The sequence below is a fragment of the Peromyscus californicus genome, unplaced genomic scaffold (genome assembly GCF_007827085.1).
Source record: "Peromyscus californicus insignis strain IS unplaced genomic scaffold, ASM782708v3 Scaffold_12__1_contigs__length_115047231, whole genome shotgun sequence".
In the NCBI taxonomy this organism is placed as follows: Eukaryota; Metazoa; Chordata; class Mammalia; order Rodentia; family Cricetidae; genus Peromyscus; species Peromyscus californicus.
This window is the reverse complement of record NW_026294413.1, coordinates 49,234,441-49,250,907: the sequence shown is the minus strand read 5'-3', so window position 1 is coordinate 49,250,907 and position 16,467 is coordinate 49,234,441. Positions and strand designations below refer to the sequence as shown.

The 16,467-nt window shown below is 43.6% G+C and overlaps 1 protein-coding gene across 6 annotated transcripts in view; it reads right to left on the bottom strand.

Moving 5' to 3' along the window:
• Positions 1 to 2,098: 2,098 nt before the first annotated feature.
• Positions 2,099 to 16,467, bottom strand: part of Lrch1 (leucine rich repeats and calponin homology domain containing 1) — a 201,801-nt gene continuing 187,432 nt past the window's right edge. For 3 of the 6 annotated variants that reach the window (XM_052732754.1, XM_052732752.1, XM_052732750.1), the window contains one exon: positions 2,099 to 4,484. In XM_052732754.1, coding sequence (XP_052588714.1) covers positions 4,374 to 4,484 — 111 coding nt within the window. In that variant the 3' untranslated portion in view covers positions 2,099 to 4,373. Of the gene's footprint in view, positions 4,485 to 11,082; positions 12,989 to 16,467 lie in introns of those variants that run through there. The other 3 variants (XM_052732751.1, XM_052732749.1, XM_052732753.1) reach the window with 1 other exon arrangement.

The window sequence follows — 16,467 nt, the reverse complement described above, 5'->3', positions numbered from 1 at the left end:
ATTACAATCACCAGATAAGGAAGAGGTTTATGTGGACATCTGTCAGATTGCCCACCTACATGGTCTAGGAACCACAACCGCCTTGGACATATGAGGCTTTGAGATGCTTACCCCAATGCCCCTGAACAATCAGCAGGAAGCAAAACAAAAGCAGCCTTGCTCTACACAATTGCACTCAACAAACACTGGTGCAGGGTGAAGATAAGGAGGCTGCCAGTTTGGGGATGCGGCCCTACTGTATACATGTCCCCATGGCCCTACTGTATACATGTCCCCATGGTCAAGGAATATCAGCTCCGGACGAAACTCCCCCCACCACACCATCCTCAGACCCACACTTGACTAGGAGTGATGTCTAGTAGCTGATTTCCTGCAGAAGATGGAAGATTAGGAGTGTCATGGGGCATCTTTCTGTATGCTGTAGCTAATAAATAAAGCTGCACTGGTCTATGGCAGGGCAGGATGGAGCCAGGTGAGAAAATCCAAGAGAGAGAGTGGGGGGAGAAAGGAGAGTGGGAAGGTCTAAGGAGCAACAAGTAATGGGACACAAGTAAAGCCATGGAACACGTGGCAATACATAAATAGTTATGAGTTAAGTTGTAAGAGCTAGCTAACAAGAAGCCTGACCCATAGGCCATACAGTTTGTAAATAATGTAAGCCTCTGCGTGTTTACTTGGGACCAAGTGGCTGTGGGATGCAGATGGGAGAGATTTGTCCCAACTGCGGGGCGGGCAGGACCAGAGAAACTTCTGGCTACATAGGAGTCTGCTACCAGACTCTGACTCACCCAGGAGAAACTGGACAGCTCCCAGGTACAGCTTTGGGCCAGGATATGGTCTCTTAAGGCAGTGCCAACTGTGGCCAATACCACAAATTCAATTGATGGATGGTCCTCATGCCCCATTTCCCTGCAGCCTCCCTGGTGCTCCTGCCCTGCTGGCTTTCTTCCCTTGCCTTTACGGACTTCCCAGCTGCTTAAAGCACTAGGCTTCTATGATGCACAGAAGGACAAGTCCAATTGGATGGGGTGGGAGCAAAGATGCAGCATCTCAAATCATAACATCATAGCCACGTGTACTTGTGTTTAGATTACTTGTGTTTAGACTGGGTAGATGCAGACCTTGAACAGAGGTCCTGGGGTCCTTGCTCAGGACAGTGGACCTGGGTCTGTGTGTTGTAATAGGAGTTACTACTTCTACTTGAACTACTACTATTTGATCTTATTTTTTCTTTTGAGATGAGATCTCATGTAGTTCAGGCTGGCCTCAAAAATCGCTATCTGAGTCCTTCTGATCGCCCTGCATTCATCTCTGGAGTTCTGGGATTACAGGCATGCACCATCACATCCGGTTTTTTATAGAGTGCAGGAGACTGAAGCCAGCACTTCTTATGGGCTAGGCAAACACTCTGACAGCAGAGTTATATCCACAGCCTTCACCTGTAATTTCTCCTAGCAGCTGCTCGCTCACTGTAGGAAGGGTGGATGTGTAGGGAAGACACTGGCCCAAACCCAGTAGGGGTGTGCCCCAGACTTCAGTCAGCAAGACAGCTGAGGCAAGAGGAGCCAAGCCTACGATTTTTACAATGCGGGTCAAGAAACTAAGGCGTCTTCAAGATGCCTTGATTCGAGGGAAGCCCCACCCTCACCCTCATCCCACCCCTACCCTATCTTAAGTTTGCTTTTGGTTTTTGTGTAACAAGTGAGTTTTAACTTAGGGGAAAAAAAAACACGTATTAACCTGGAGGGAGAGTATCTGTATATTCTTCTCCCCATGTGTCCTTTTATCCTAAACCTAGCAGCTGTTCAAAGACCTCCGAGAACTATACAAAGCACTGAACCTTTTCATACATATAAATTTAATTTATAAATCAATTTAGTAAGATTCTAACTGTAACTATTGAAATAGAAGTTATAAGAGGAATTACACATATGTTATAAACATAGTTATATTCATATATGTTCACAATATATGATTGCTATGACCTATTTCAGCCATGGTACCCTATATTGTGTGTGTGTGTGTGTGTGTGTGTGTGTGTGTGTGTGTGTGTGAAGAGTCAACATTAGCATCAGACTGATAAGTCAATCCAAAGGTGGTTGGTATAAGTTCAAAATTTTAATGGCTGTTAAATAATAAAAAGTTTGCACTATATACATTCTGTCTACTTATCATACGATCAGCCAGCCATGCACATTTCATTGTACATATAAACAGTGTACAAGGATCTTGAAGACATCTTATCCATACAAGAACTGCATTAAAAAAACATTTTACAAAATACTGAAGCCATTTGTATGATACAGCCAATTTCAAGGAAATTGTGGAAATTAATATCAAAAGAAATCTTTTAATTTTGAAAAAAAAAATCCGAAAGTAATGGTTATGGAGCTTCATGTTGTCAGAGATACATGTAAAAATATATTTCAGGATGCCGCGCTGCAATGCCATGAAGGTGCGGCCTTCTAAACCCTTGTGTAGATCAGCTCCGAATGCTGCTCCAGTTGAGTACACTCTGTTAAAAATCCTCTCATCTTTACATTGTTATGCCATTTGACAAAACAGGTATTTGTGCAGTACAGAAAAGTAGTAAAATATATTTATGTTAAAGTGCACAGTACATTTGATAGGAAGTTACTTACTAGCTGCCTGTCTGAATCCCCATGTTCAGATCCCCTCCATCCTTCCTGGTGGAGGGTCAGTCTCTGTTGAATGCACTCATTCATCCTACAGTCTTTTGTATCTACCTTGACGGGTCCCCCACTGTGGCTACTGTTGCTCTAGAAACTGCCAATGGCTTTGTACAGAGGTGAAAGTGCAGTCAGTATTCACAGGCTTTTGACAGATGAATGACTGGGGTATCCATCCATACCGACAGTATGAGTGTGCATGGGTGTGACTGCCTGGCATAGTCCTGTGAAGCCTTTGGCGAAGCTCTCCCACCAATGGATGGGACGGGCTCCTCTCCTGGGCTGGCTCCTTTCTAGTGCTAGTGTGCTTGTCTTTGCTCCCACCCTGGCCGCTCACATACTCCACCTACTTGACCTTCACTCAGTCTGCCCCATGACCCACTCACTTCCCAAGTTTCATACCAGACACTATGAAGCTTCCAAGTCTGGACTCTTTAAAAAGCACCAGCTCGATTACAATAAAGACAAACATGTCTACATTTCAGAATCTCTCGCTCTTTGAATACCGGCAGTCGTAACAAGTGCTGGTGTCCTGAATCAAGGTCTATAACCCTTTTAGACAGTCACCTTCCATCATCTCCATTTTCTCATTCATTTCTTCAACATCTACCTTTGGTGCTAGATGCTCCTCAATTACCCAAAATACAGTGCAAAATTATACTTCAAGATATATACTGAACACTTCCCACTTCTCTGTGTTAAAATGTGAATGTTTTGTGCATAGCAAAAGAAACATGAATAAAAAAAAAAACCTGTTCACATTTCATCTTCAAGTTTAATATGTCTTTTTTTCCCACATAGCTATTTACAAGTAACTTTGGGGTGCTCTCTTGATTTCAGTCAGTTCGTTATCATATGGGACAAGAGGGCTGCTGGAATGTAGGAAACTGGATGGAATGCAGAAATATAAATAAGAACGATGTTCCGCAAATCAAAAGGTGGATATCACCTGCCCAGAAAACAGCTCTCTGTCACAGAAGCACGTGTTTCTTGTTTAATTTTTTTTTTTTCTGAATCATATACACCAGGAAATAGGAACACTGAGACCTGGAACTCCTACATGCCCAAGAGGCTCGAAAATAACTCAGTATTTATAATATTAAAATAAATTGTTTAACCACAAAAAAGCAGTAATAAAATAGTTTCCTAATTTACAATTTGCATCCAAAGGATGAATAACGACTCACTAATAAATAATATTTATATAAATATTTTGTATGTTGAAAATAGTTTCTCAAAAAAGGCAATGGTCTCAAGAAACATCTTGAAAAAATTTGGTGGCAAAAAAACCTGATTGCATTCCCCCTCCCCCCACTGATTCTGCAAGGAGTTTGGTTTTGACAAGACGGACGCGACTCACTGTGAAACAGCTTGTGCTTGGCATTTGGTAATGGCAGTCGGTGAGTGTGGAAGGGATGAAGGAGGCTGAAAAGGCAATGATGTGCTACTCAATTCTCTGCCAGCTCCCTCACTGGCTGTCAGATAATACCCGTCCAACCTGAACCCTGGAGGCCAACTCTAAAAGGTCCTGAATCCTCCCATAGGCTGAAACCCTGTCAACGTAGTAGCTTGTCAGGGAACTGGCAGGTGGTGAGTGGGGGAGTCGGTGCAGGTGCCAGGAGCAGAGTCGGGAGTCCCTGCTCTGGGTAGAGTCTGAGCCCACCCAGGGGAGAGGGCTTGGTCTCATGTGAACAGAGCTTTTGTGACGGTGACGTCCAACAGCGCTTGAACAGTCATGCCCACTTTGACCAGGCCTTTCTCTTCAAGGATGTGATGAGGCAGACAGAGCTTTTCCTAAAAGGAAGAACAAAACATCAGCGTTCAGATGACGGGTCAAGGGCAGTAAACCCTCGCTACATCATGCACGGGAGTTGGGTTGTGCATGGCTGTGCCGCTTAGTTCCCTTGGCTTGTGCTCCCTCCCCTGGTGATAAGCCATGGCTGAAGCCTTTTCTGGGTTTGCAGGGAAAATGATTTCTCATGTGTGAAGGTTGTTCCAGAAAGGTTCTTAATCACACCCAACTCTGTATTAGATCTAAACATGTAGGAAAACTTTTCATTAAATAACTGAGTAAACACACACACAGAGAGAGAGAGAGAGAGAGAGAGGGGGGGGGGATATATCATAGCTTCCAGCCTTGGCAAGCAACATTGCAAGTAACTCCTCGTACTTTAAAGGAACTCAATGACTCATTTACACAGACTACAGATAGTTATAATGGTCAGCAGCCTTGATTTAATTCATTTTGATCTGTGATTTCTAGAGGGTGAACATGCTGGGTGACTTCTTTTGTGTGGTTTAGGCACAGTCTATACAAAAGGAATCTTTTTTTTTTTTTTTTTTTTTTTTTTTTTTTTTTTTTTTTTTTTTGGTTTTTCGAGACAGGGTTTCTCTGTGTAGCTTTGCGCCTCTCCTGGAACTCACTTGGTAGCCCAGGGTGGCCTCGAACTCACAGAGATCCGCCTGGCTCTGCCTCCCGAGTGCTGGGATTAAAGGCGTGCGCCACCACCGCCCGGCCAGGAATCTTTTTTTTTAAGATTTTTTTTTAAAGACAATTTCTATTTTATGTGCATGAGACATACATTGGCTGCATGTATGTCTATGCATCATATGCATGTCTGGTGCCTGTAAGTCAGAGGAGACAGTGAATTCCCCAGAACTGGGGTTACAGACTGTTTTGAGCTAGCATGTGGGTGCTGGGACCCAAATCCAGTTCCTCTACAAAAGCAGAAAGTGCTCTTAACCCCTGAGCCATCTCTCTAGCTCCCCCAATGTTTTGTTTGTCTAGGTTTTTAATTTTCTGTCTTACGCATGCCTGTGTCTGTGTGGGAGTATGTGCACATGAATGTGTTGTTCATGGAGACTGGGAGAAGAGCTGGAGTTACAGGCCTGATGTGGTGACAGGTACAGAATTTGGGTCCTCTGCTAGAGCGGTACCCGTACCCGCTCTGAACTACCGAGCCATCTCTCCAGCCTCTACATAAGGCATCTAACACAGCTCCCAATGACCCCTCCTTTAAAGTCTTTTCCTTTAAACTGGCAAAGACATCCATCACGTTCTAGTTCCACATGTGGGAAGTGCCTGATGCCCAGTACTAAGGAAAATGACCTAGAGCCCTCCTTGTGTGCACTACCTTTCATACGCTACAGAGCAGTTTACACAATAACATGAAAAGACATTTGCATCTTTGGTTATTGGCCCTGTTCCACTACCACACAGGGGATTCTCCTTCTACTATACCTCCTTTGGTGGGAAACGACTGAGCAGCACTATTACTGAGCAGAGTTTAAATGGGATCTGCATTTGGGTTCAGGTGGTGGAGTGTGTTTATTAGCAGTAAGCCCAGTCCTGGGAACAAGACTACTTCCTTCATGTAACTTAATGAAGAATCAGATCTTCCTGCCAATGTTTGACTGCAGACTCCCTACAAATCACCACAGACACAGGCAAGGCACTGTGAGCATAGATCTTCAAAGGTATGCCCTAGTAACTCCAGAAACTTCTCCCACGGTCTCAAAAAGCCGGTGTGTCCTGCATTCTGTGTCTCCTCTTCTCTCTAGTTCATATGCCTTGACTAAGTAAGAGAGGCTTGGCCAGGCGGTGGTGGCGCACGCCTTTAATCCCAGCACTCGGGAGGCAGAGGCAGGTGGATCTCTGTGTGTTCGAGGCCAGCCTGGTCTACAGAGCGAGTTCCAGGACAGCCAAGGCTGATACACAGAGAAGCCCTGTCTTGGGGGGGAAAAAAGGCCTTGGACCCCAGGCCTTAGGAAATGGCCACATGTGGCAACATAAGAACAATTTTGCCATGCCTTCAAGTACTTGTGGAGAGTCAAACAGGATCATCTTCTTTGTACCATACTAGGCAAGCATGTGAGTTTACACTGCCAGTCAACCTAATGGCCAAATGTCAAGGGAAGAAAGGATGGAGGCCATGTGTGACTGGAGTTCAGAGTGAGTCATGACCCAGGTTGGGAGGAATGGTGACTCGGGGCATCTGTAACTAGATGACAGTACCCATCCTTTTCTGTACAGGCCAGGAAATCTGTAGGCTCCATTGTTCCTCTGCCACAGCTGGTTAAAGGGGCAGGGGTACGTCCTTCTCATTCTTGACCTTCCCAGCACCCAAGTTCACCTCTGACCCAGCAGGAAATTATAAACACTTAATACAGCTAAGCTTCTGGTGTCAGGCATTATTTTGGAAAGGGGGGGGGTGGAGAGGGAGAGAAAATGTGTATGTGAACATTTCATACCATAGGCTAAAATGAATTTAAAATGATCAGAGTTAAATGTTTAAAAAGAAAAAACTCTAAATGCCTCTGAGTAAAAGGAAATAAATAAATAAATTTATTTGTTTGTTTGTTTATTTGTTGTATGTGTGCCTGCATGGATTTATATGTACCATATGTGTGCACACGCACACAGATGCCAGGGAATCTAGTTGGATTCCCTGGAATTAGAGTTACAGGGGGATGTGAGCCAACCCAGGTCCACAAGAGCAGTCTTACCCAGTCAGGGTCAGACTCCAGGCCTATAAAGACATATTTACAAAGTGCAAAGAAAAGATCAAAACAGTATAAACTTAAAAATGTGACATTTCCATCTGAAAAGTGAAAAAAAAATCCTGGGGATTTAGCTCAGTGGTACAGCGCTTGCCTAGCAAGCGCAAGGCCCTGGGTTCGGTCCTCAGCTCTGGAAAAAAAAAAATCCTGCTTAATGAAATGGTAAACAAACAAACAAAAATAGCCTCTGTAAAAATGCATATTTGTAGCAGATTACTAAGGGCTTTGTGTGATACAAGCTCAACCAGATTACTGAGAGATCACTAGGAACATAGAAAGGTGGTAGAGCATGTTTGGAATCCAGAACCCAGGAGGTGGAGTCACGAGGACCAGATGTTTAAAGCCTGCTACCTGAAACTCTCTCAATCAGTAAGATCGATCCTAATAGCCTTGTTTAAGACAGTGGCAGGACATTTGATTCTCAACCTAACCTGCCTACATCATGGCTCGGCTTGGCCCAGCGTCTACCACACAAAGGCTCAGAACAGTTACATTACCTTACAGTTGGGCAAAACTAACACAAATCTTATTCTATACCTATGTAGAAGATAGACTCTATACAGTGAATAGCTCATGTAATTTATTGAGTCCTATACTGAAAGTGAAAAATAAAAGTTTTTTTTTTTTTAGAATGGCACCATCATATGTGTGGAAAATCCTAACTGAATAAATTATGTCAGGGACCATCTGTAAACACAAATAAAAACATGTCCCTCATAATCTTCCTTTTTCTTTTCATTCAAGCCCACCCAGAGGTGGCCTCAGAGCATAGCTTGGAGTTATCTAAGAAAACTAGCCTAGAAGGCCAGAAACCATATAAAGATAGAGCAGTCCTGGGAATTCCACCACAGGCCTGGAAAGGACACGGGATCTAACCCCAGGTGCTGTTTGGAAAGATAAACAAAGAGATCCTGCAGAAATGGAGAGCAGGGTCAACCAACTTGTAGACAGAGGCCACTTTCCATCACAACGGTCATGTCCCTGCATCTCCCCAAAGTGAGATGGAAAAAGGAATGGGATTGGAGTTGCTGTGGATTTACATTGGGACCAGGGGGGCAGAGAAAAGCAAGGGCTTCAAAGAGCCAGGCAGGTCAGGCGCCACCTCCGGAGACCCCTGTGGAAAACGGACTTAAAGCAGAAAAGACTGTGCGTGGTTACTGACTTCACATGAACTAAAACCATCCTGCCGCAGGTTATCAGAGGACTTGTTGAAAATGTGACAGAGCCTAGTCTATCCATGGGCATCCTGTGCTGTTATTTTTTAAACAGGGTGAAATCACAAATATGCTTAACAGTAACCCTCAGATGCTTTTCAGAGCAGGTGTTCCATGATACTGCCCCAGTGGTGGAACCAATTAGGCCAGTGGCTCTCAATCTTCCTAATGCTGCAGCCCTTTAATACAGTTCCTCGTGTTGTTGACCCCAATAAAATTATTATCCTTGCTACTTCATAACTGTAATTTTGCTACTGCTATGAATTTAATGTAAATTATTTTAGAGGTATAAGTCTGTCAAAGGGGTCTTGACCCACAGGTTGAGAATCACTAGATTAGGCTCTCTCATCCACACTCTTCTGAGTCACAGCCAATAGGATTAGAAAAGGCAGGCGAGCAATTGAGAAACAATGCTAGCAGTGCGGAGTAAGGCTGGATGGCTGTCACTGGCGGCTCCGCTTTCCCTGCAATGTTCTTCTGATGATTATACACAGCGAACCTCACTTCTCGGCCAGCCACTGGTCTAATGAAGTCCTTCACACCAGCTTATTTCCCTTGGTTCAGCCGGTTTCTTGAAATGAAACATTCTGAGACTAGATTGTGTGAAGCTTAAAGCATGTGTTATTTTAATGCATGAGAATTTGAAGGTCTAGCTCTGCCCCCAGGGTCAATCTCTGGCTACTTCGTCCTTTGTTCTTTCCGTTCCAGCCCCTTCTCACCCTATGTTATCCACACACATCCATCCCTCCACAGCTTTCCCACTCATTCCTAGCTTACCCATCTTTCTGATTTTAGTGGGGACTTTACTGTTTCAGGGGATCTGCATGGCACCCCTTCATGAGTGTCAGGCCATCTTTCAGTATGTTTCACAGAATCCTGTAATTGATCCATCCCAGGTCCTTCTCACTGAATCCCTTTGTTTTCTAAGATGTTTCAGACTAGGACCCGCAAGTTAATCCAATTCCTGATCTATTTTTGTGAATAAAGTTTTATTGGCACACAGAACTTCACATTGGCTCATGTATTCTGTATGCTGGTATTCATGATACGGTGACAAACTGGGTAGTTGCAACACAGACCAGCAGCCTAAAAAAAAATCATAAAATATGTCTGGCCCTGCCCCCCAAAGGCTGAAACCTGGTATGGACGACAAACTTTCTGGGGACGGGAGCTTGGATCTTGGGCACCATTTTATTCACAGAGCCCCCCAGAGGGGCCAGTGCACAGTGCACATTCAATATTCAAAGAACAATTGGATGAACTAAGAGTGAACAAGACTGCAGAGAAAGCCCAGGACTGGAAGGAAAGTAAAAGGCACACATCCCACCTACCTAAAGGACCATATGGGGAAAGGGAATTCTGAAGTCTCACACCTAGCCTTTAAATGCTCTGCAAGAACATTAAAATGTTTTCCAGGAGCTGGGACGTAGCCTAGAGGTACAAAATGCACTTAACACATGCAAGGCCCGAAGTGCACTTCCCAGCACCCAAACATTTTGATCTAACCTATAACCACTGTGCCGCTCTCAGGCTCCTCAAATTTGAACTCAGACTGGGACTGGCATGAATTTTGGAGGCAATCCACATACTAAATATTTTTTTTTTTTTTTTACAAACAAACAGCATTGTGATATCAAGTGTATTTAATTAACCACTCTCACCAATAAAACTCAACTCAGCTGTCCTGCTTTGGGATTTAACAAGGTCCCTTTCCTGTAGTGTTAAGGACATTGAAGTAGCATGGCCCTGAAGTCCAGAAGGAGCCATTAGAAATGGGCTGTCACAAATTTTGGAAATCCTGACACTAAGTGGACCATTTTCAGCCAATAGTAGGAATGGAAGAAAGAGATATATCATAAATGGTTACTGCAAAATAAAAGTGTAAACAGTTGTTCCTCTTTATCAAGTATTAGGAGGGCATATTTAAAACATTCTTTCTTACAAGATGGTGGGGATTTAATATGCAGGACAAATCACACAACTGGATCCCTGACCACTTCTCAATCTCTAGGCAGATCAGTCAGGGGTCCCCAGCTGAGTTGAAATGGCAGGTGTCTCATGTAAGTACCTGAGCTGGTGAATGGGGCCTTGGAGAAACGCCACAGAGAGGCTCAGTGTTTTAAAAAAGAAATTGACGGCTCGCTCACGCTAAGCAAAATGACTCACTCGAACTTTTGCCTGAAGGGTTGAATTAACTATGTTCTGTGAGTGACCATACTTTATAATGAAAAAATATCATCACAGCAAATCCCAAGGGGAGCAGCACATGAGGGTGCAAACCAATGACATGAGAAATGAGAAGCGTAGCTAAGGGGTCCTGGGGATACCAGGGGAGAAACACATAGAAAGTCAATGTTGAATTTCAAATCTAATCTCCTGAAATTGTTTGACTCACTGGATTTTTATTCAGAGTGTTTTTCCTCGAGCCAGCAGCTCAGAATGGTTTCTCTTTTCCTCTTTCCCCCACCATAAAGCAGCAATGGAAAAAAAACATCCAAACAAATGGCGGTAACTGAAGGAAAGTCCCCAGGCTCGTGGCAGAGCTGGGTGGAAATGCCAAGAGCCACTCTGGGTACCCATGAACAAATGTATCAGCGGGCCAAGAAAAAAAAATTGGATTAATCACCCAAATTGTGTTTATTAGGCAATTTACGGCTCGGGGTGCTCACCAGACACTGTACAAAGGGATTTTATTGTTACAGATGGAAAAGTACCAGATAGCACCAAAGGTATTTATTTAGTACATCTGTGGTTATTCAGACACAACTCATGTCCAACAACTTCACATACCCTGTATTCACCACTCAACACAAAGCGGGAGGAAAGGGCTCAGACCATCTAACACCTCACCATGTAAAGAAATGTTTCCTGCTCAGAAAAAATTCAGGTCTGATTTAGCAGCAAGGAACCTTTGTAAATATATCCTTTCAAGTATGGAGGTTTTTCAGAATCTCATCGTCCCTGTACTCAGGAATAGGTTCAGAAAAAGAAGATAATATTCTTAGCAGCCATATCTGAGGAATGTGTGCATCTCAGCAGACTAGAAATTTACCTTGAGGACAGTAACTCCATCATCCTCCCCACCCAAGAAGCAGCATTTGGCAAGAAGGATATAAAATGAAGCAGGTGATGGTAGCTGGAGCTTGCAGCAGGACTTCTCATATTTGTAAAGAGACATCCCAGGACTCAGCAATATCTGGCAGTACGTTAAAGTCTAACATTTTTTTCTTTAATTAAAAACTCATCACTTTGCTCCAAAGACTGAGAGCTGATACATAAGCCTTTAAAAACTGACTTAAAAACAAAACAGTTAGGTAGTTAGTATCTCTGGAACAAAGGCCAAATGGACATTCAAAGTAAATGGAGAAAAACAGCATTCATCTAAAATAAGAGTAATCTTATCGTTGGCTGCTGCCATAGTAACCCACAGCCCCTGTACCAAGAATGTTCCAAGACCCATAGATTTATTTGAGACTGAGTAGTCAAAATATGTGACATATCATGAAAGTAAAATGACCCAATACATTATGCAAAAATAGAAATTCCTTCTATAAAACACTTTTCTCAGAGCCTCAGAACAGACCTAACGCAAAGGAAAAGCGGTGTAAGCAGATCCACCAGGTGGCGCTCTAACAGGAAGGCACTTCCCCAGAAAATATGCCTGCATAGGGCAGAGACTGCATGCTCTGGTGGACTTGGGCGGCAACCCTTCTGAGTGCCCTTCACAATTCCCTTGCAACACACAAGGAGGCTTCCAACTAACCAGTCGGCAAAGCAGTCATTCTCCAGATAAGACTTCTCAACTTGGTCCGCAACGGCATCATCAGAGATTTTTATGAATTATACTGGGCCAAAATGTTGGCATCTTGTCTTTGCAAGGAAACCCCTCCCTCTACAGCTCAATTCCCAGTTCTGAATTAGGACAGGCATCAAGTCTCAAGACTCTCGTAGGCTAAATCCAGCCTGTTCTGTCCTGGTTCCCCCTATCCACGACCCAGAGCAGCAAAGGCTCATGGGAGAGAGCAGGGCCTACAGCAGCATTGCTATGCACACTGTGCATGAAGGAACTTGAGGTACGGACTGACAGGCTTTGCTGTCGCTGTTGCTTTTCAGTTAAGTGGAAGAAATTACCCAACGGGAACTGCATTCTGCAAAGTTTGTGCTTCTGGAAAAATCTGGTTCAGAAACTTCAAAACTCAACAGCTTACTGAAGAGATGACAGGGATGGGGGTTTGCAAGGCCAAGGCTCCCATGGAGGAAGGAGCTGGGATGGACCAGGGTGCCAGAGCAGAGCGTTTGGACGCGCATGCGCAGGAGTTAGGCGGACAGAGCGTTCCAGCGGTAAGTGATATAGACCAGTACTATAAAGAGAACATGGACAAGACAGAAGCCTATAAGGTCCCTGGAGCGGAGGGCAGAAGTTGGTTGTGGGGGTTTCTCCCCGAGTGCCAGCAGAGTGTCAACAGTCTTTCGAATGTGACGAAAATCCAACTGCAGGATGTCATACGGAGAGCAGAGGTCGGCCTAATCCCAGGGCAGCCATTAGAACAGAAAGAGACAGTGCATACAATTAACACCACACGGAAGAACAACTGGAAAGAAGCACACATTTATGGTTACTAGCAAATAGCAGGAGTCAACCCTTACTTCAAGTACAACAGTCCACGACCAAAGTAGAATCCCCCAGCATCCCCTATGTAAACTGGACAAGAAATGCCATCCCCAGTCACACCATGGCCACTGTGTGCCGTGCAATTTATACACCCGTTCTGGCATCAGAAAGGCCTTGGTAGTGAAATGGTATTAGGTGCTCATCTGGAATCAGAAAGGCCTCGGTAGTGAAATGGTATTAGGTGCTCATCAGCGGCACAAAAACATGAGCTTTTCATTCAGGACAATTGAGGGCTTAAACTTACTAAAGGGAAAATACAAATCTTAAAACTGAATCTTCAGTCTTTTGGGGGCGGGGTTGGGATAGGGGATGGAGTCAGGGTTTCATGGTGCAACTCAGGATGGCCTCAAATCCAGGAGCTTCCCAGGCACTGAGATTATGTAAGAGAATAGGCTAAAGGGGGCCTCTGAGGTATGCAGTAGCAAAGCTAACACGCAATAGGTTATTATCTACATCCCTTTACTAGTACGCAAGTACGGGAGGATGCCTCAGCCTGTGTTTTAACTCCATGCAGTGTGTGTATAATAATTTGGTGTGCAGACTTCTGAGCATCTCTCTTGGCCCAACACTGTCAGGATGCAGTTTTCTCACACACTGAATGAATTTCTGAACCAGGAGATTTTGTTTTGTTTTAGGTTTTTATTGTTATTTTTAAAGACAGGATCTCACTTGCTATGTAGAGCAAGCTGGTCTTGAATTCACAGAGAGCCACCTGCCTCTGCCTCGAGTGTTGGCTTTAAAGGTGTGTACCCCAACACCGGGTCTGAAACAGGATTCTAAGTCATGCAGCTCAAAATGAACAACAATTATAACTTGTATACCAGTAAGAAAGAAAAGCTGTGTTTTGTTTTCAATGTAAATGAAGACTGACGGTATTTGTGACATATTTCACAAATACAATTTCCAAGTGAGCAAAGCATTTAAAATACCTACTATATGTTTGTATATACCTTGCTGGAGTTATGTGCCTTTTATTGTGGCTTCCTTGATAAGTACACCAATCCCAACTGAAAGGCTATTCAAGGGCTCATCTTGCCTGTATGCTCAGAGTTGAGCCTGACACCCTCAGGTAAGATACCAGGTGGGCTGATGATGATGGGAACCCTTTATGATGGCAGAGATGCTCTTAACATAAGGTATTTTAAAGAGTTATTTGAATGTTATATGTGTCTGTGTCTGTGTGTATCTTGAGTGTATGTGTTCATGTGTAGTATCCACAAGAGGCCCTGGATGCCCTGGAGGAGAATTTACAGACTGCCCTGAGCATGGGTGCTGGGAGCAGAACTCCTGTTCTCCTGAAGAGTCACAAGTTCTCTTAACCAATAAGCCATCTCTCCAGGCCCAACAAAAGATATTTGAAGATTAACAAATCATGTTAAATCCACCCAATCTCCCATGTTTTCTCAGTGGATCTCAAAGAATCAAGATAGCATGAAGAGTCCTCCCAAGAATTAAAACAGCCACACATAAACTGGATCTTCCTGGGGGACAGACGCTGGCCATGACCTAATCGATGAGAACTCTCTCCTTCCCATAGAGAATGTTTCCACTGCAGTAAGAACATTCTAGTGCATTGCTATATCTGAGCAGTAAAGTCTGAGAAAAGCGGACATAAGACAAAGGCTTAAACACAAACTGAAATGTGACTTTCTCAGGGACCAGTAAAGTCTGAGAAAAGCAGACATAAGACAGAGGCTTAGACACAAATTGAAATGTGACTTTCTCAGGGTATTTCCATATTAGAAGCAAATCATTCTGTCAGAGGTGGTTAAGACACAGTTATAATCCCAGCCCTAAGAGGCTGAGAGTTTGGGATCAGCTTGATATACATAACAAGATTTTGTCAAGAAAAAAAAAAAAAAGAAAACGAAGCAAGAACACTAAGGGGGCACCAGAGGTCAGCTCCCTAGTAGCACTGTCAGAGGGGTCAGCCTGCCATGCAGTTCTTAGGGTACTTCTTCAGGTGAGGTGGACACTCTCAGAAGCACACTCCGGAGAAGTAAAGGACATCTAAGCAGGTCACAGAAGCTAGACTTAATTAAATCAGATGGGGCCTAGTGTCTCAGGCTATGATCATTTAAATTAAAAATTATGCCCTTTAAGAAAAATGGTCAGGACTAACTAAGTCTGGTTACAAGGAAAATCACCATGACAACTGCCATGTGCAAGGCGGTGGGCATCACAGAGCCAACAGCCAGCAGCTCCAGCCCTGGATGCAAGGCTGACCACAAAGGAGATTCCTGAGAGAACCTCCTGGGGCTCCCTGACCCTTTGGTACTTTCCCCAAATTGGCATTATTGAGAGGAATTCTGAGGTTACACAACTCTTTTATCTCTGAGAATTAAATGAGAAAACACTCCATGTGCAGAGACTAAATGCTCTCATTTTTTTTAAAAGAATACTTGTAATGAGTGAAAACATTTTCGAAACAGTTAATTCACTCAGAACTCTTCTGAGGCAAATGTTGATTTCATTTCCCATTATACGGAAAGAAAAATCACAACCAGCAGACTCTAAGAAATCAGTTGAGATTAAACACAAGGATGTGACTGAAATTGCTAATAAAGATTGACTCAGACGCTCCAAACACCAAGTACTTACTAACAGGAAATAGAGACAGATCTGGATGTCTGCCTATCTAAAAAAAAATAATAAGTAAATGAAAAAAATCTTTGAGGCAATCTCACTGTGGCTTTCACTATCCTATAACTCACTATCTATACCAGACAGGCCTTGAACTCAGAGATCTGCCTGCCTCTACCTAAATTACTTATGAATGTTCTTTTACCATATGCTAGTTTATGTGCTTCATATATGCATATATAATGGACTTTGGTCATATTTACTCCTCCAGCTAGTCCATTCTTCTACCCCTCTACTTTTACATTCTTATTAATTACTGTTGAAGCCTAGATTCTGCATACAGGAAAAAACACGCAGTATCTATAATCCTGAGTCTGGCTTATTTATCAAAGTGATGGTCTCCAGTTCCATCCATTTTCCTGCACAATAATATTTCATTCTACTCTGTTGCTGAAGGAAACCTGCATTGTGCGGATGGTTCTCTTCCTTACCCACTCGTGTGGATGGCCATCTAGGTTGATCTCAAGCTTGCCTACTGGAAACAGTGCTTCCATGGGTGTGCTCGTACCTCTGTGAAATGCTAGTCTGGATTCCTTTAAGTGTGCACCCAGGAAAAGTACAGTTGGGTCACATGGAAGTTTTTCAGGTTTCTGAGGAACTGTGATCACAACTTCCATAGCTGCTGGTGTGACATTTCCATCAACGTGGAAATGCACCTTCACTAGCAGTTTGTTCATTTGGCTTTTTG